General features: G+C 41.7%; 1 protein-coding gene across 1 annotated transcript in view; it reads right to left on the bottom strand.

The window, feature by feature from the left end:
* The window catches only part of LOC136438374 (uncharacterized), an 80,698-nt gene extending 63,105 nt beyond the window's left edge, over nucleotides 1–17,593 (bottom strand). The window contains exons 1-16 of the mRNA XM_066433143.1: nucleotides 17,361–17,593; nucleotides 8,000–8,128; nucleotides 7,421–7,663; nucleotides 6,850–6,969; nucleotides 6,318–6,437; nucleotides 5,875–5,988; nucleotides 5,385–5,498; nucleotides 4,790–4,909; nucleotides 3,883–4,136; nucleotides 3,180–3,463; nucleotides 2,473–2,750; nucleotides 1,986–2,185; nucleotides 1,314–1,470; nucleotides 871–1,130; nucleotides 468–745; nucleotides 13–284 (exon numbers count right to left, since the gene is read on the bottom strand). Coding sequence (XP_066289240.1) covers nucleotides 13–284; nucleotides 468–745; nucleotides 871–1,130; nucleotides 1,314–1,470; nucleotides 1,986–2,185; nucleotides 2,473–2,750; nucleotides 3,180–3,463; nucleotides 3,883–4,136; nucleotides 4,790–4,909; nucleotides 5,385–5,498; nucleotides 5,875–5,988; nucleotides 6,318–6,437; nucleotides 6,850–6,969; nucleotides 7,421–7,663; nucleotides 8,000–8,128; nucleotides 17,361–17,412 — 2,995 coding nt within the window. The 5' untranslated portion in view covers nucleotides 17,413–17,593. The remainder of the gene's footprint in view (nucleotides 1–12; nucleotides 285–467; nucleotides 746–870; nucleotides 1,131–1,313; nucleotides 1,471–1,985; nucleotides 2,186–2,472; nucleotides 2,751–3,179; nucleotides 3,464–3,882; nucleotides 4,137–4,789; nucleotides 4,910–5,384; nucleotides 5,499–5,874; nucleotides 5,989–6,317; nucleotides 6,438–6,849; nucleotides 6,970–7,420; nucleotides 7,664–7,999; nucleotides 8,129–17,360) is intronic.
* Between the last annotated feature and the right edge of the window lie 2,570 nt (nucleotides 17,594–20,163).

The following is a 20,163-nucleotide window of genomic DNA, read 5'->3' as shown; positions in this document are numbered from 1 at the left end:
CTTATTACTTACGACATAATGTTGGTGTTCTCCAATTGCCCAAGTCTATTCCCTGTTGAGAGCATGCTTGCACGTAGGCCTCCAATGTCTGACAGAGCAGTTCCAAACTGCCTTGGTACTCGCAGACGTCGTAGACACAGGCATCATAGTAGGCAGCCGGGTTAACGGCATTGTGACAAGCCTGGAAGTCTTCCATGATCTTGCCACACCGTTGGTCGCTCTCGATGATTGTCTGTAGCCCTGGCTCACAGGTAGGGTCCACCGGACCCACTTGGTCAGGGCAGCTGAGAATCAATAATCATAAAGTGTTCAAATAACTTTGTGGTTAAGTCCATTGACATATGGACTTCATGTATCAAGGAAAGTAACAGTACACGATACATTCAATAATAGCAGTCTTTTCTGCTTTTCTGTCATGTGCTCTTCTCCAGTGTCTTAATTTACTGCATGAAGACCTTGATACCAACCTTGTGTTGGTCTTCCAGCTGTTGCCCAATTGGATATCATTGGCAGCCATGTTGCCGTCTGGCATGCGCAGATCATCGCTGTCATCATCGTTGAAGTTGCCACATATGCCCTGTGTAGTGTTGAAGTAGGCTGGTGGTACGACGACTTCTAGGCGATGGTTTCCGTCGAATGACACCCTGAGTCCAAAGGTTGTGCTGAGCACGACGTTGGGTCCACTCCGTTGTATGTTGATGCCTTCTGCCAAGTTGATCGGAAGAGTAGCCTGCAGGCCGTTCAGCTATAGAGACCAAGAGATGGTTTTCATTGGTTAAACGTACATGATAACCTGTTTATGGACCACTAGAATCTTTTGCCTTTTAATGAATTAAGAAATGGAAAAGTATGATGCTTATGCGAACTTACCGTCACAATACGCCCTTGTCCCAAGACCACAGTATGTTGATAGATGGATATGCGTGCGCTGTCTGTGTAAGATACACGGTCGGAGCCTCTTCTGTCGTTGGTAGCCTGAATCTCAAAGGCCGGAAGGGCGCCCGTCTGTTGCTCAGCCTTGGCAAGAACATAGCTGCATGCACCCTGGTAATTTAGGTTCCTTCCGTCGAAGGTCAAGTAGTGAGGATCGCCCCAGCTAACGCATATGCCTTCTACTTCTGGACGGGATCCTTGTAGAAATATAGATTATCATTTTTATGTATTATTATGATCATACTTTTTGTTACCAGATCAGAATGTCTTACAGCTGCGAAATGCTACAACCAATTGGTAGTTATTAGACGGCCTGAAAATCATAATACGCAAACGTTTACGTAGTTGTGTCTTATTTATGAATATTAAGTTTTGCCAACCTTCACAGTCGTTGTCGAGTTGGCAGTGGCAGTCCCATTCGCCGTCTACTAATCCCCATGCGAATCCGTCGTTACATTCCACTTCCCTGCAGGTGATGTTATTCTGGTCGTGACAGGTGCACTGCTGGCCGGTTTCTACACCCCATTCTTCATTCAACTGAAAGAGTTTACAGAAAGTTTAAATCTAAGGGTTTTGTTCTTATTTGGACTGCGTAATTACTAATATAGTTTAGAAGTTGATGTGCCGAATCTGTGTGCCATAAAGGGACTGTTGTCTATCTGAAGTTATGCTATTAGTACTATAATCGCACAATGATTTCAATAAAAGAGACGGCAGATGGTCTTGATTCATTTCGTGAGGGTTTGAAATATGATACACTGGGAGCCATTAGCCAAAGAATTGGTGAGTCATATTGATAAATTGAATTGTTTGCCAACTCAGAAAGAAACTGAACTCGCTGGAATTAATGCACGTGTGACATCAGCAGTGGGTCAAAGGTTAAAAGTCGGTATCGGCCCCCGTCCTTGTTCAAAGCGAGTCAGTCGAAAATTCCGGTGATCATGAGTTCAAGTTATTGATTTGGCGAACAGTTTAATTTCTCCATTGAGTGATTTACCAACTCACATGGATTTTTATTCTAGAATTGGTGACAATTAAGGAGGAAGACATACCGCGTGGTAGATACCATCCGTTAGACAACCGCACTGCTCCTCTGGAATGCAGTCTTGACCGCTCTGGACAAAGCCCTGGTCGCACTGGCAACCCTCGACACACGGTTCATTACAGCTGTCTCCAGCAGTCAAGTCTGTGCACACCGCTGGGCACGAACTGCCGCAGGCTGTGTAGTGTTGATGTACCGGGCAGGTTGTCGCTGGATAAAGACACAATAGCAATGTTTGATACACCTTCCGTTGTGCATGGTATAGCACTACTGTAATCCTTCTAGTTATTGTCTACGAGCGTAAGACAATGCATGTAGGCAAATAGTAGAGGACAACGTACCTCAAGTCAACCGTACACACTCATGCCACATCTTCAGAAAAGACCCTCTATATTAGCCGCATAGTTAGAACTTTATCTACGCCCACGCCCAGGCTAGTTTTGCCTTGTTTGTGGCTCTCTCAATGGTTAGAACTCGAATGTAGGCCATGTACTTACGGCATAACGTCAAAGTTCTCCAGTCCTCCAGTTCCACGCCATTAGCAAGGCAGGTCGCCACGTATGCCTCTAGGTTTTGACAGAGGCTTTCTAAACTGCCCTGATACTCGCAGACGTCGTAGACACAAGCCTCAAAGTACGGAGTCGGGTCGACCACGTCGTTACAAGATTGGAAGTTTTCCCTGATCACGCCGCACCAGTTGTCGCTCTCGACTACATGTTGTAGCCCCGGCTCACAGTTTGGGTCTGGGTCTACTGGCTCCACTGCACCAGGACAGCTATGGAGAAGAAATATCGCATTTGGATATATTTTAGATCGAAGAAAGACCCCCTTCAGTTACTTGGGTTGACGCATGGACACATGCAGACAGATGCTCCAATCTTAAAAGTTCATCTGTGATGGAAATTACAGTTCGCTACGGTTTAAAATTTGATACAGATGCTTAAATCCTTACTTTTGAAGTAACAACATGATTCTGCCAAATTTTATATCAACTTGCGACAAGAAATTTGTCCAAGTTTATTTTAAAATGGGAACTACTTTTAAGATGAATTACATCGGATAGATCATCTGTGACTTACAGAGGCGCATGCTTTTAGTTCTAACTGCCATCAAAATCCTTCCTCCTCAAATGAGCTCATACGAAACGAATACATTTTCTTGAGTGTCATTCTCGAGGGGTTATGAAGTTTATCTGTAGACATACCTGTCGTCGGCATCAATCTCCCAACTGTTTCCAAACTCAGTGTGGCTTGAGGCCGTTGTACCATCCGGCTTTTGCAAGTCGTCCTGTGGATCGTTGTTGAAATTTCCGCAGAGGCCTTGGATGTTATCGGTGTATGCCGGTGGGACGCTGACCTCCAGGCGGTGGTTTCCGTTGTAAGCCACCCTCAGGTCAAAATCCGTCCGGAGGACAACGTTCCTACCGCTGAGGCGCACGCTGACGCCCTCCGCTAGTTGGAGCGGAAGGGTGACCTGGACGCCGTTAAGCTGGAGGATATAACGTAGAGATAACACATGAGTTTTGGGAATGTGTATGGGTGTGTCTTTGTATGTTCCAATGGTTAATAATTTGTTGGCATTTGAATATGTTGCTTTTGGTTTAGATCAAATATTGCGGCGCCGGTGTTCTCTTGTACGTGGGTGCAAAGTTTCGGAGGTGGCCAGATATTCCGAAACATGGAACTTTTCAACGAGTGTCAGTGGCAAACGAAGGATGTGCAGAGAGTAGATTTCTTGTATACAATTAATACATTGACCCAAGAAAAACGAACTGGAAAAAACTTACAATATCAAATGATTTTGGGTCAAAGAACATGAAAATTTTAACCCCCCTCTTCATTTTATGTACTTAACGTTAATTAATGATGCAGGTTAGAAGTCAGTGCTGATTACTACAATTATCTTACCGTCACGACTCGGCCTAGTCCCAACGTTATGACATGCTGGTAGATCTCGACCTGCGCCCCGGCCGTGTACGACACGCGGTCCGACCCTCTCCGTTCGTTGGTTGCCAGGATTCGGAATGCCGGTCTCGCGGAATCTCGCGCTTCTGCCTGAACGAGATTGTACGTGCACGCGCCCTGGAAGTTCACGCTTGTGCCGTCGAACGTGATGTAGTGTGGATCTCCCCAGCTGACACATACCGCTGAAGGTCCAAGGACTGCACGAAAAAATACATGTATTGTTATACATGTTTCCTTTGTGATAGCCAATGGCTAGTTAAGCAGATCTAAACCTCTCACAGATGAAAATTTAAATGAATAGACATAAACACATAAACCTATCGTCTTTGAATTTGTTTTAAGCGATGTTTATAATCCTTAGCTGAAGACGACGTACTACACTACACCGTGTGTACTAAACTCGTTCCCAAGCCTCTATGTTTAATATATCTTTAAACAAGCTGTATGTTGCCAGTATATTTGATTCGACATGTAATGTGATTCCAACTAACTAGACTTCAAAATGAATCGGGAATGTTATGCAGAACCTAGCTAGCTTGACGAAAAAACGTTGGAAATCATCAATTTGTTTCTAAGCATTCATTACATACGGCATGTTCACCTAAGAACTTTGCAGGCACATCTATATTGTTTAAACCACATGAGTGACTTCATTTGTTCTCTCTCTCATCAATCTGACCCAGTTCTCATTTATGTCTAGGTAGCCTCAAGTTAAACGTATTGTGCCGACCTATAGCATGTAGTTAATCTTTTAAAGATAGATATAAATATTGAATGAATATTTGATTCATTTACATATTAGAGACTTTTTTCGAAAAATCCTCAAAAGGGACTGAGAGGAATATCTTACTCTCTTCACAGTTGACTCCTGTGTAGATCGCCGGGCACACACACGTGTAGTCGTCGTTAGCTTCTGTACAGTTCCCTCCATTTAGACAGGGATTAGACTCACAGGGAGTGGTGCCGTTACCTATGGAGAAAATTTCATAACAATCAGGACGGCAAGTCGACAGTCAAATGACACAAGTATTCCTCAGTTTTTGTAGTTCACTTAAAAAGATAACATAAAACTTGACTGGAACAGTTTAGGTTGTGTCATGTATGTAATAGTGTGTGTTTTTCACAGCGTGTGCCAACATGCAAGGTCAAATTTATGGGGATACACAGTACGCACCATAGCTTTGTTTTCAGCATAAGCGCTTCTTGTGATACCTTTCATCTCAACCTTGAACATTCGACCATTGTCATGACTAGATGATGGTGTAATCTACAAAATTCATTAACACGTTGCTAACAAATCATATTATCTGGATATTTTGATGGCTTATCCTTTCGCTGAATGATTCCCTCATAGTGTTTGACACTGTTTGTTATTTTTCGTTAAGAATCAAATTAAAAGTAGTAAATGAATAACCAAAAAAGTTGAAAATAATTTGGCAACGTACGGAGTTGACAATTGTCACCGATCCATTCTTCTGTGCATGCGCAGGTGTAGTTGTTGAAGAGGTCTATGCACGTCCCGTTGTTGAGACACGGGTCGCTCTCGCACTCATTTGTCTCTGTTGAAGGATAATATATTCTTGATTAACAACTTAACAAACCAATTTTCAAACATTAGTTTAAGGTAACAAGAAGTCCCATGGCCTTTTTGAAGCGTAGTGCTAGGGGCATGGCAAGATAGAGCCTACCAGGCTCCATAGGTCGCTGGAAAAAAAGTAGAAATATGCTAAAGAGACTTCATGCCGGCTGACTCCTTTGGCATGATATCTGTCTATTCTGTCAATTTCTTCCATTTTTCCAGTAGCCTGGTAGAGACTAGATGTTAACGACGACATCTTTGATGATGAATGTTACAGAGAGTTCTTGCTGATAAACTTTCGAGACATACAGAGAGCAAGAAGATGTGGACCTTGAAAAATGAAATGTCTATCTTACCATTTTCACAGAATCGTCCCTCCCATCCTGCGGTGCAGTTGCAAAAGAAGTCGTTGACCAAGTCTACACAGCTGCCCTGGTTCTGACAGATAACGTTCTCACACTCGTCGATATCTAGATAGATAAAATCAAAGCAATATGACGTTTTACAGACGGACGGATGTAGTAATCAATATGTTCATCAGCTGTATAGTATCATAACCTCATTGTAAAATCAAGAATGACATAAAAGAAGTATAGTGTTATTGAACCATTGCGAAATGTATTTAGTTATCACTGGGCATATATGACATTAAGCATGCCTTACAGTTACATGTTCTTGCGTGTGCAATGATCTTGTAATGATTTTGTAAGACTGGGAGAAATCGGCTTCGGAAACTATTCAACAAGCGAGGAAGAATAGGTTGTAGAAGTTTTTCTATAGTTTAAAGTTACCCACTCACCTATTTCACAGTTGACTCCAGTGAATCCCGGTTCACAGGTACATTGGTAAAAATCAACCCCGACTTCGTGTGAACACACGCCGCCATTTTGACAAGGATCGCTGGCACACTCATCCACATCTGATGTGAAATAAGAAATAACTTTTAGAATGAATCCAGAAAACAATGATACATTAATTTTCAACGTACTACGTGTTCAAAATAAGGACAGTACTGTCCACATATACGTAATATACGTAGCCAGTATTATTTTGCCGTACATTGTACCTGTTACAATCGATGTGCAATAAACTTTGACTTGGCTTGACTATACTGAATCTATTCCATGCCCTGATTCGAGGACTTCTATTTGAATATATATCCAAACGGAGTCGGCAAACGAAAAAAATATCTTTAACATTGTTAATGGGTAGTGATCTTTTCTTTTTAATTCTCAAAACTAATGGTGTCGAAATTTAGTGATGTAGTCTTAACCAAATTGTTAAAGGATATTAAGATATGATAAAGTAGTAACTATGAAATAGTGTCTCACCTAGTTCACACCTAGCGCCTTCCCATCCAGGTGGACAGCTACATGTGTATGTGTAGGTAGTCAGGTCGGAAAAGCACGTGCCTCCGTTAGTACAGGGAGAACTGTAGCATACATCCAGCTCTGGGGGATGATAACACATAGAATAGTTGGTACAGAAAACTTGAAGTGAACTTGAAGTTCGTAAACAATAAATGTGCTTATCTTTCAGCTGCATGGGGAATCGCCGGCAATGTCACAGGCTTCAATTAAGACGTTGGGCAGAACAAGTGTGCCGCTGGTCTGAACAGTTCTATAAATGATGTGACTCTGCTGGACATAATCATCACTATCATTACATTATGATCGGAATGACCAATTGTATAGTTACCATTTCCATTATTTATGTTGATTAATCTGGCACGGTACCAAAAAAATCATAATCATAGTACTAGTATGTCCAAAAGATGAGATATCAAAATCGGAGTTTCATTTTGCTGACAATCATGCTGTCCATCAACAAACAAACTCACAAGCAGCCCAGAAAGCATTAACTTCTTGCCGAAAGTAACAGTTGTAACTCCAGATGACTTACCTGATCTGTATACCAGTCGGAACCCTGACATCTCCACGTTCCTGTCTGTGTACAGGTTCACCCACATCTGCTTGATGTCCACCCTCTGTGCCGGCGGGGTGCTGTTTCCACAGAAGACTTCAATGGAGTCCTGGAACGGGACGTTTCCCGATCCTATCTCCACAGAATCCTTACAGGATTCTGTTCCATCATTGTCCTCGTTGATTTCCAAGTGGAACTCACCCACAAAAGTGGCATCTATGCCTGCAATGACATAAAAAGTAATGTGAGAATTCAACTGCCGGAACACCTGTTGTCATCTTATTGGGTAATTTTCATTTCAACCTGTTGCTAATGCCCACGATTGTAGAGTTTAAAACGAGATTTCCTTAGCTTTAATTGTCCTTCTCTCTCTTCTTCCTCCCGTCTCTCAGGGTTGCCCTGTCTTTCGCTTCCTCTATGTCTCTTCATTGCTCTGTCTGCCAGTCGACCCCCCCCTCTCTCTCTCTTTTCTCTCTGTTTATTTCCCTTTCTTTCTATTTGTCTGTCTCTCTGCCTCTAGCTCTGTCTGTCTGCGTCTTCCTATAGTTTTGTACATACCTGTAGCTCCCTCTACATCGACGCACCACGTGTAGTCTACTCTCGACGGGTAGTCGCCCGGGTACCCCGGCGAGGATATCACTCCTGCCGGGGACCGTAATGTCTCATCGCATTGTGCACTTCCGGAATCTAAACAAACACAGAAACAATGTAAGTTCATTGAAACAGTGTACAGTGATTAAAGCGCATATTCATTTATTTTAAAGAAGTGGGTGAATTCATATTCTACTCCCTCAAAAGAAGAAGTCAAACCCAACAAAGCATCATGTAGATTTTAGAATGTAGCATAACATTGGATATAGCCCTTGATATCATTATATTTATCATTATCATATGTGTTGTTTGTACCTGCAATTAGCCCTCGGCCATGTATTAGCAATACACTTTGTATTTGTATTGTTTAGATTTATTTCGCCCCTGTTGAGACACGATAATACACATTTATCCCCCTGTGATCCCCCAGTCTCAATAGCTAAACCACTTTCTGGTTGTTTATGTTTAGTGATTGTGATTGTAAGATTTTTCAAGGTCGCGACGACCCAAGCAAACGGATCTCAAGGACGTGTACGTCTGAAGATTTGACTTAGATCTAGCAGTGCGAAGTAGATAATATGTACCTAGCATATCATTTTACAACAGTAGTCCACTATATGTAAGCGCAATATGCGAAGTTGGAAATCAGGCGATATGCTGATCATATATAATCCGTTATTACAAGGAACAACTGTCACCCTTTTTTCTGACCTGTTTGTTAAACAAATATTTAGAGAATCACCACACGCACTTCTGACAAGAGAGTAGCTGTTGGGTAAACAACGTGTGCACACAGCAATGGTTCGTGCAGACGTTCTTTCACCCCTTCAGACCATGGGGTTTGTTGTCTCTGTAAATCGCCCGTGTACATGTTTGTCTGACGATGTATTTCTAGGGCGTCTGATACAATATATGGTTGAAAAACAGACGTTTCTCTTTCCTGTAATACCCCCATTCCACTAGGACGGCGCTCTCGCCGCGTGCTCTCTGCGACCTAAAATTTAAGAGCGCTCAACAAATTCCATAACTTGAAAACGAATCTTTCTACACGTTGTGTGTTTTGCTGTCTTTTCAGCCGTACTTTTGCATTTTACATGGTTTTCCAATTATGAAATCAAGGATTGGACAAAACAGATTTAGGTCGCAGTGAGAGCGCAGCGTCTAGTGGAATGGGGGCCTAACCAAAATTTTGTGATGTCTGTCATGTGAACTAAAGACAGATTCATAGTCATAGAATCGAATGTGAGATTTATACGTTAATTTCGAGTTTGTTGTTCTTGTAAATCGCCCGTGTACATGTTTGTCTAACGGTGTATTTCTAGGGCGTCGGACACTGCGATTGAAAAACAGACGTTTCCCTTTCCTGTACCCAAAACTTTTGTGGTGTCTGTCAAGACAGGTTTGTTGTCATAGAATGGAATGTGAGATTTATACGTTATAACCATCACTAAACGCTCTAAGAATGTTTGTCTTTAAGAGATTACGCCAAGAAACGATTGTTCTCTTTGCACCCTTGGTGGAAATGTCCACCCATCCGGCTCAAACAAAGCATTACTCGGACTTTTTAGAACAAGGACGTATGTCAAATGTTCATAAAACTATTCCAGGCGTCTCCGTTGTTTCACTTCCTTCCAGACTTGCTAGGCGATTCGCCTCATTTTCAGGCGAGGTTTCGGTCGGTCGGACGGCTAGTAGTGGCCACAATTGTTCACGTTTCCTGCCCTAACCCTCCGCCTATTAATCCCACAGGCGCACGTTATTAACCTTCTCCCTGCTGCCTAACTCTGTAACCAATAGAGAACGGGGTGTCAATCAGCCACTTCAGTGTGCTAAGGTTAATATGACAGCACAGGACCTTTGTCTCTGAGAACGGAAAACCGTACCAGATAAGAACCTTTTAATGACCATAACCTTCAGTAATTAAAAGGATATGAAGACCATGAACTTTGATCAAGTTGCAACATTGATGACGAGTGACTGGGAGGTCGCCTGGCGGTCAAACTTGATTTATAGTCATTGCAAAAAAGTTTGTATTTAAAGTTATAGTTATAGTTGAGCCCGCCTGAAGTCCAGTGTGTTATGGTACAATGGTTACAGTTCAAAGCTATCCTGTACTGAACTGAACGCCACAAGAGGTTTAGTTGGCGGATTTGGAAGTACTCAACCGTGCCTGAACATAGCGTCTGCATGAGATAAGGTACGCACAATCCATCAAACCACGGTTCCCTTTATTGCAGCTCCCCGCCCACGCATTGCTCTGAAACAAGGCTTAGGACGTCAGAAGGTGACCTCTACATGCCACCGTGTCAGAGCGGCGACACCCTGTGCAAGCAGAGACCTTAAATGCCGAATAAACATGCTGGACGATAAGGCGCGACGACAACGAGCTTTAGGTAACACCCAACAACAAGCAGGCTACTACACCTGTTACTGCTTTAACGAGAGTGTTTTAAGACGGCGACAGTAAGCTTTAGGTAACACCCTGCATGAAAGATCTAGGCGGATACTACACCTGTTATTCCAATAAAGATTCTACACAAGATTGTTTTAAGAAGGCAACAACACGGCCGAAAAGGTCTAGAAACAGGAAGACTACTACACCTATTACTACAATAACGGTTCTTACACTAGCGTGTTTTTAGGTGGCGACAACAAGCTTTAGATAACACCCGAAAAGATCTAGAAACAAGGAGACGCCTGTTATTCCAATAACAATTATTATTCCAATAGCGGTTCTTACTCAAGAGTGTTTTAAGGAGTCGACAACAAGCTTTAGGTAACACCTAACAATATCTAGCCAAACAAACAGGCCAATACATGCACACATGCTTTTTCACGAGTGATTTGAGACGGTTTAAGGTAGCGTCCGACAAGAAACCAACTGTCTGCTATGCTACACCTGTTATCCCGATAACATGAGTGTTTTAAGGAGGCGACAACAAGCTAAAGCCGGCTTCAGGTATTGCTACACCCAACAAGAAACCAGCCGACTAGCGCTACTACACCTGTTACTACAATTACAGTTGCAACATGTTAACAGTTGTGTATAACTCGAAAATACATTAAAATAAACATTTTAATGATTTATTCAACGCCACTCGCACCTGGACAACACTCCACATGCTTCACCATGTCTTCAAAACACCGCCTCTCTTTTTGAGAAGTCTGATGTGCTTTTTTACGTTTACAATGTGCGTGGGTTCCTTAAATCTGATCCTCTGGCCTTTGAATGCCCATTTCGAATGACCGCATCCCCCGTCACTTCACTTGCACGCATATCAGGTTCAGAGGCCGACGGCAAGGTGAGATTCGAACACCGACGACTAGACCTGGAGTTGAACCCCCACTTTGTACTTCTGCAACCGAACTACAAGCCCCTAGTCCACTAGACGGCGATCGCGCTGCGACTCATATCGGATTTGTGTAACCCTTGACTTCATCATTGGAATTTCATGCAAAATGTAAAAGTACAACTGAACACCAAAACACACAAAGCATGAAAATTATCCTTGAAATTTTCTGAGCGCTCTGTCAAATTTTAGGTCGCAGAGAGCGCGCGGCGAGAGCGCCGTCCTAGTGGATGGGGGTATAACACTTAATATAAAGAAATCCAAACCTTTGCAAACATAATGTAATAGATAGTAACCACTCAATTATAGTTCTAAATTGAGTATGGACGTCATGACCTGTCCCTTTATCAGTAAGTAATGGTGACATGCCTGCGTCACCTATCTAATTAGTGGATAAAAGTCTCCTTAATAATAGTAATGTCAACAGGGGCGTTAGTTTCTCTTACTATTTTTCCCTTACGAGATTGATCCTTGATGTCTTTTAGCCTCAGACCCCGTCGAGCGTGTATTTTCTGTTGGTTAATGTATATACGATATGTTTATAGGATATACCGTTTATGTAATCAGAAAACATGTTCGGTAGGGTTTGCAACGCCAACGGAGTCTATGGCTGGGTTTACACGCGCATTTCCAAGCTAACTCGGGCCAATTTGCAAACACGTTTTCGAAGTCGACTTGGCCAATTGGGGCTGTGTGTGAGGAGCTTTGAGCTGCTCAAGTGGAGTTTTTCCTACTAGAAAACGCTACTTGAGTTCTCCTTGCACAGTCCTGAGTCGACTGCTCCGCTTTTGAAATTTGAAATGCGTACCCAGCCTAGATGTCTGATCCGCGGATACTTTAATTCAGTTGATCGGCAGCTTTACCACCAAAACCATCAGGTTTCATTGTTTTGTTTTATTGTTTTATTTGACTTTATCACGATGTAAAGGAGAGGGCTACACAGGTGCATACGCACCTTTACAAGTACATGTACCTTCACACAGCCCTTAGTAATCTCTAGTGAAAGTGGTCGAGACAAGGGACTCTGTTTGTGACAATGTGTCCAAATAAGACCCGAATGATGCCTGTTTTTCGATCGTAAATCGATATACACTAAAAGACGAATATGGTCCAATACAACCTTCAAGGCCAACACCATTAGGATAGCAACAACAACAATACAAGGTCTCTGCATAAATGAGAATGAGCCATCTGTAAGCTCGCATTCCTTATCGTAGACTGTTGCAAACACCGTGACTGATATCAAAGTGGCTTGTTTGGCCTGGTTTGTAGTTTGCGTCCCGACATGTTCCCCTTCGATGGACCAATTCATACCGACAAAACAAAGGCCGTCATTGCGACAATGTCGGCCTCTGACAGACTGACACCGGTTCGACAGAAATAACCGACACTAGTTCAACATGTCTGCCAAGTTTAGGACGTGGAACGGAGTAAGAAGAGGAAGTCAAACACTTGCTTATGAAACTTTACCCTGTACAAATCGCAATGCGACACTTCCTTACGTAAAAGCAACTAGGTGGTATTTGACTGAAACGTTCTCTTCAGAAAAGAACAATATCATGGTGCGGACTCTTACAATGTGCGTGACTATCATGAGACTTGGTATTTGTGTTCTAGGTTGGGTTGCCAACGATGGAACATAGTTTGTGCACTATGTAAAACCGCTGATAGCACATTTCAACCAAATATTGCTACTTACGAATGTTTGATTGTGATGCACCTGTTGCTGTAAAATTCTGCCAACGTTCAATTAATTATTTACAAATTAAACTATCAGCGTTTTGATGCCAGACAATAGACATTAATTCTTACATTCAATGTGACAGTCGTAGGGATTTCTGGGTAGTGATGAAGGAAAGATGCTTCTTAAACCGTTGAGGAAAACGGTGAAAATGACATCGTAGGCTTCCAATTTTGACAGCTTGGTCGAAAAGTACACCGGCCGGTAAGGGACACTTACGCTCTGTTGCCGATTTGATACGCAATGGGAGCACTGATGTTATCTCAAGGATGAAACTACACTAACAGATATCACTTTTAAATGTGTAAGTGGATTATAAATTTAGGTGGATGGGGCAGTCAGGAACAATTAAGCCAGTTAGATTCGGGTTCTGGGCCGTGTACATTTTGTGTCCCTACCAGACAAACTACGCCAGCTATAGGGAGAATATTTTCCAGGGAAGTTTGGCTACCAGAAAGTTTCATTTGCAAGCGCGGGCGAAATATTGATCCTCACCGTGGACTGACTCTACTTTACAATCATTCTTTTTTTTTGCCTTATTCTACGATCCATGGAAGGAAGAAATGAAGGCCTGGTGGAGGCTAGCTACATTTTGCTCACGATCGGCACCAACAGGCCCTTCCCTTCATCGCTTCTCCTTTGCTTTAGGATTGGAGCAAGTGTATTTCTACTAGACAGGGACTACCTTTTCAACGGATGACGCGTTACGTTGGAACACGACGTTATTAGGCGTGGCAGGACGAGAGAACGGACCATTATTGACCGCACCAGTTTGTCTTTTTTCGGAAACGTCGCAGGAATTTACCGCCGTGTTTGTCAAAACCACATATACATCAGTACAAACGCAAATCAATTTTAAAGACTGTGAAAAAACACACGTGTGTGGTTAGAAGTTGTCATGGCTTACTGTCGCCTGCCCACGTTGGCCATGAAGACCACATCATCCGTGACCTGGCAAACAGGACTCGCCTTCATCCCTGAACGTCTGACCCGTCTTAAAATAACTACATGTACTTAAGGACAAAGAAAAGCACAAAGACCTCGCAGATCAAGTTTCTAAATGCTTGGTTTAGCATCCTTGGTCCACTCAAGCTCTTTACGTGTCGAATGTGGGGGCTGGGGCAAACACACGTTCTTGTGTGACGTAATGCGACGTGTGTGTGACAGTCTTCGTAGTTCCAGAAGGCTCGGTTGCTGATTTAGATGCGTTTTCCTCCGTTTGATGCAGGATATGCGTGCTATTCCGGCAGAAAGGGTACAGTAACACTACGCTTCTTGAGAACCAATGTCGTGTGAAACGCCACAGAAATTGATACATATTTTAGCTATACGGACAGCGATATTCGGCCAATACATATACAGGTACATGTCGAAAGTGCCTTAAGTGGTTAGATATAGAGCTAGAGGTCATGGTTATTAGTATATCCAAAAATTATAAAATGAATTGTCTGATATAACTTTATGCATAAAAGTGAACAAAAATATAAGAGTTATTATGGAAAAAGAGACTTGTCCAGAACTTTGAGCACAAATAGCTGATTCAACAGAATTATTGAAGATATACACATACACCTAGTCATCATGCACGAAGCAACCAGACATTGTGTGGTATTGCGGGGGTGGAGTCGGGTCATGGTTCCTGAAGACTAACGGCTACCGAATATTTGACTTGTGGGCAGACTTTGCTGAAGGAATTTATGCCAACAACAAGACATTCAAACCAACTTACATTCAAAAGCAAATCACCGATTGAAACCTCATTTTCAAAGAGATACAAGCCGCTTGAGTTTCAGTTTATTTTTCCGACCACGTAAAGCTTGACCTTCGTAGGCGGAAAACATTACCATACATTACAATACAAGATCAGTACAACTCCAACACATTGTGAATACAACATGGATATACATGTACACAAGTAACAGTCCAAATCTCAAGAGCTCTTAAGAACTGCCCAGTCAAAAAGCGTAGGTATCAGAGATTCAGCGTATTCAACAATAGTGGCGCTATGCACAGGAAATGGCCTTCTGGGCTTTTAAACTTTACGCTCATGTTGTTGTTGTTTGCAAGAAAGTCATTTTGTTGTTGTTGTTGTTGTTGTTTAGAGTGATGGACATGAAGGTAAAACTCACTGCACAAGTATGCTCCGTAGGAAAGAGGGCATGCAAGATCTGAACTCTAGGGCCAAATCTGCCTTTCAAAACATTTACATTGTCAGGCGTTTATAGTTCATTTATGGCGCCAAACGACAACACTACGTGAGAGTTCGCACGGCGGTCTTGTCCGTCGTAAATTCATCGACATTCAATACCAAACCTCACTCACAACACTTTTTGTTTGCATCCTAATGTCATAAGTATCATACACTCAGGTAATTATGTGCGTGAACTGACATTGGATTGGGCCTGTTAGAGGGACCTAGTGCGAGTACGTAGCCTATTTAACCTCCTAATTTTACGTCCGAAGTTGGGGGACCCGCCGCTTCATGGGTTGTTAAGACTGCAATGTAGGCACAAATGTGTGAGTACGTTAAAGTTTTCTTTTCTGTCATTATAAGTGTGTTTGTTGAGGAAATTTGTATAAGAGTCACATTGTAAATGCAGCAGGAAAACCACTTTCGCATATGTTTGGCTACAGGACCAAGCTCCAAAATTTATTTCGTGATTCATGTTACTTATTTATGCCAAGGTGAATGAATACAATGGTTTTTCGTAAATCTTTGAGGAAAACTTATATTACAAAGGTAGGTCAAGTCCAGAAATATTACTACCTTCTGATTCGTCTTAGATTGAACGACGAATTTATTTCTTAACGTTGAATTTACCAATCATATTTTTAGATATCATTGGTATACGACAGCTAAAATGAGGTACACATTCGGTTTACATGCGGAACTGTGAGAACGGTGTCTAAGACTTTGTTTGAATTTGTTCGTTTGCTTCTTTGTTTTAACAAAAACACGACGCTGTTAGCTTGTGTTTCTGAGGCAAATGATTTGTGGACTTTTCAATAACAATGAGATCCACGATCAAGATATGCAAGTCTTGATGTATCCCCTCCCTCTTTTATACAGAATGGAGAGACGTTTACACACGCACAATCGGCTGGAATGGCGTTAGGTCGCGAGTATTAGGACTATCGTATACAATATGATGTCTAAAGACGAATGCGACATTGTCATATTTCATGCAGCTTCGATTTTGTTTAAGCGATCAATTCCAGGTCAAGTAGAGTTCGATCGAGGCTCTGTTCAAATTACAGTACTGTGTGTGGTCACACACTTCGACTTAAGACAGCTACAACAGAAAAAATGGATTACTGTTTTATTTACTGTTGTATGTATTACGTTGCTTTTTCGTAATTACTATTTACTCTTCCGCTTTATCAGTTTATGTAGTGAATTTGTGACTAGCATTTTGTTTTCCTACAGTGACTGTAAAGATGTCAGATTTGTGTACTTTTCCAAACAGGAAAAGCTGACTGGTGGGTGGCTTCTTTTTTCTGTTTTGTAGGTCTAACGGGGTCGAATGGACATGTGGACATTTTTGACAAACTTTTCCCTTTGGTACACAACCACCAACAATACACGGTAGATAAGACAGGTAAAACTCGGTTCGTGTTTATCTAGTGATAAAAAGATTCGTTTCGAACAGCTGAACGAAAAATTAAAATGTAAGAACTACTTGTAAAAGGAGTGTATAAAAGTTTATGACAGAACGTAATATGTAGAAAACCGTGTGCGACTCTGAAACGCTTGGACAAACGATTGACTTACTTTTGTGGACTTGTCTCAAGTCTGTACGCATAGATCACAATTGTTATAAACTTGCGCGAGGTTATTTTTTATATTGTTACGAAAGCTGTTAGCAATCATGTCTGTTTCAGTCATTCGTTAGCATTCCCTTTCGTCGGATAACTGTCATTTTATATACTATTTGTGTACTTGGCTCGTAGACGGAGATTTTCGCAGAAAAAAACATTTCTGACCGCTCGTAGCGCGCTCCTGAATCAAGCCATGTTTTTACGTTACGTGATGAACAAGCATCCAAATTCTTGTGAAGTCTGAATGTTCGCTGTTTAAGTCTACATGTACTTAGATAATGTATAAGGCCGAAGTCATGTCCAGCATATGGCCAATCTGCTTTGGCAACGCTAGACTGGGGGGTCAGATACACATGGACAAACAAGAGGCACAAAAGCGCCAAGCCTGGGCAAACGAACCAACGAACGAAACACTCACCGAACGTCGCTGCAAGCAAGAAGAGAACCAGCGGTAATTTGTTGATCACCATTCCAGTCGGTCGCGATCGGCCAACGTGGTAAACGCTCCTCAAGTTGACGCTCGATGCTGCGTCCGTTTTGGGAATGAAGAAAAAAGTCTGGGCGTGAGCCTCCTCTGATCGAGAGTCGTGGGAGGGGTCTCTCACTGTGACCTGGGTGTGTCCGTTTTAAACTTGTCAGGTAATTGATGTGTTTGCACACACCTGTTACGCAAACGGCCCGCCTAGGTAGAGACACGTTGCTGGAGTCAGCTAGTTCGGTCTATCCATTGTGATAGATATAGTAGAAAGGAAATCATAAAAAAGGGGGGTTTCATCGACGAACACAACCTCCATACAAGTCCAAATGCCACCTGACAGAGAGAGATTGAAATAATGGAGAAGGATTGTTACGTGATGGACACAGGGTTGAAAAGGTCAGACTAGAAAGGTCTGACGTATTGAGTCCAAAGTCTGTCTCTCCATTGACCTAAATGCTGGCACCAATGAAATGTCTAATAAATTACCCCAGATAGCGGGGCAGTAACGTCACAAACGGTATGTTCTAATTGCCTTCCGTCGGTAACAAAAGAGGCCGACTTTTGATAACGTGTACAGGTCTCTAAGCAAGCTTAGCGTTAAAGTTACCTAAACCCAAGTCGTCATGGGGGAAAGAGATATTATCGTTTAACAATTTTATGTTTACGCAGTCATCAGAAATATTCTTTTAAATGTTGTTTGGAGGTAAGAGGGCATTGCGATATGGTAGTATCACGTTTGTAAATCTTTTTGTGAACTTTTGGGCGTGGTGTCAGGAAGTGGCGGGACAAAGGACTCTCTGAAGGGGAGGGGGTAAGGTCTACGGTATGCGCGTAGGTGGTCTCTTACGTCAAGGCCAGAGGTGAACCTTAATTGTCTAAAAGTGTTACGGAATGTGCCCCTTTACAGGTGTATGTGCGTAGGTATTAGGTGTACGTAGGTGATGTAACACATATCTACACACCTTACAGTGTTCTTGGAGTTAGTAGGTATTCGGTGTCGGTAAAACAATCGCTTTTTTTAACTGAAGAGGGCAGTCACTTTAGGTACCTTGGAAAAATAGTTTAACGGTAAGTTTACATGTACGTTTGTGATGTACTTATATATCTACACACCTTACAGTGTTCATAGAATAAGTAGGTATTCGGTGTCGGTAAAACAATCGCTTTTTGTAACTAAAGAGAGCAGTCACTTTAGGTACCTTGGAAAAATAGTTTAACGGTAAGTTTACATGTACGTATGTGATGTACGTATATATATATATATACACACCTTACAGTGTTCATAGAATAAGTAGGTATTCGGTGTCGATAAAACAATCGCTTTTTTTTAACTAAAGAGGGCAGGCACTTTAATACATCTTGGAAAAACAGTTTAACATTCACACACCAACACGGACTTTCATGCTCATACGTGACAACGACTTGTGCCTTGTCGCTGCCATAAAGTACTTCCCAAGCACAGGTCGCATTTCGTATCGTTTTTGTACGTCTTTTTTCGCGTGGTTTCTAGAGCCTTTTACTATATATTCTTTTATGAACGGCCTCCTTCTAGTACAGTTTAAGATATGGACCGGAATCTGTCTATTGTATGGATATTATTTCCAAGCCCATCGGCATATAGCGTCATAGAAACGAAGAAGCATTGAGCAGCTCAAAAGCCCCTCCTAACGACCCAAATCATTATTGCAGAAAAAACTGATTATGCTGCTTGACCTACTCCTTGAACCATTTTGAACGGAAATTTGAATTAAATTCATTGATAGACAACCAGACAAAACACTGTGGCATTATAGCTTTCTCGTTTCACAAAATAGGATTGAAATTTGGATATGGTAGCTTTACAAGAAGTGGCAATTAACAGGAATGTAGACTCAAACACTTCTATTGGTGAAATGCTAAGAAAGCAATGCATGGTATACCATTGATCTGTATGTGAAATGTCTTAAATATTATCATGTTCAGTTTTGAATGGTGTCAAAATCAAATAAGCCACAAATGTTCGAACCCCTTTGGGGCACATCGGACTTGTACACATGTAAAAGTATTCAAGGTAAAGCCAGTTAACCCTTTTGAGACCTAGAGTCGTGGAATTGCAGAATTAGGGACCAGCGATACATATTTGAACCACTCTGCGACTTTAGCATGGTTTCTCCTCTAACAATTTGTAAATTTAACGGCCTTATCAAAGTTCTCCCGGTGACCAGCAGTGGTACTGCAGACTAGGCCTGGGTTCATCATGAAGACTTTAAAAGGTCAAATACAAGCTGTTTTAAACATACATAAATACATACATACATACACATACATGCGTATACATACACACACACACATAGTGTATCCAGTCATCCACTATAGACTGACCTTTATCAATATTATTTGTAAATCATAAAAACAGCCTTGACAGTTTTTTGACTTTTTAATGTTTCTCATTTATAATTTTTTAGTACATGTATATCAGCAATCATCTTCATATCATATATTTTTATGCTATTTATCATGTCATTGATTTTGCAAAGGCAAGCAGGGTATAATGTAGCTGCACATTAATTCAGCAACTTTAGGCATTTCAAATCATGTACATGTACAACTATAATTCTAATATCAGCAGATGATACAACAAAGGTGATATCAACTAGTATCAGTCAAGAAAGGACCAAAAAAATAAATGGTAGTAAAGCTACCTTAAAATTACTTTCTAGAAGAGGGTTATGTTCCATTTTGGTTATTTGTCAAGGTTTTTAAA

The sequence above is a fragment of the Branchiostoma lanceolatum genome, chromosome 7 (assembly GCF_035083965.1).
Source record: "Branchiostoma lanceolatum isolate klBraLanc5 chromosome 7, klBraLanc5.hap2, whole genome shotgun sequence".
Classification (NCBI taxonomy): domain Eukaryota; kingdom Metazoa; phylum Chordata; class Leptocardii; order Amphioxiformes; family Branchiostomatidae; genus Branchiostoma; species Branchiostoma lanceolatum.
The sequence above is the reverse complement of the archived record's forward strand: the minus strand, read 5'-3'. Positions and strand labels throughout refer to the sequence as shown.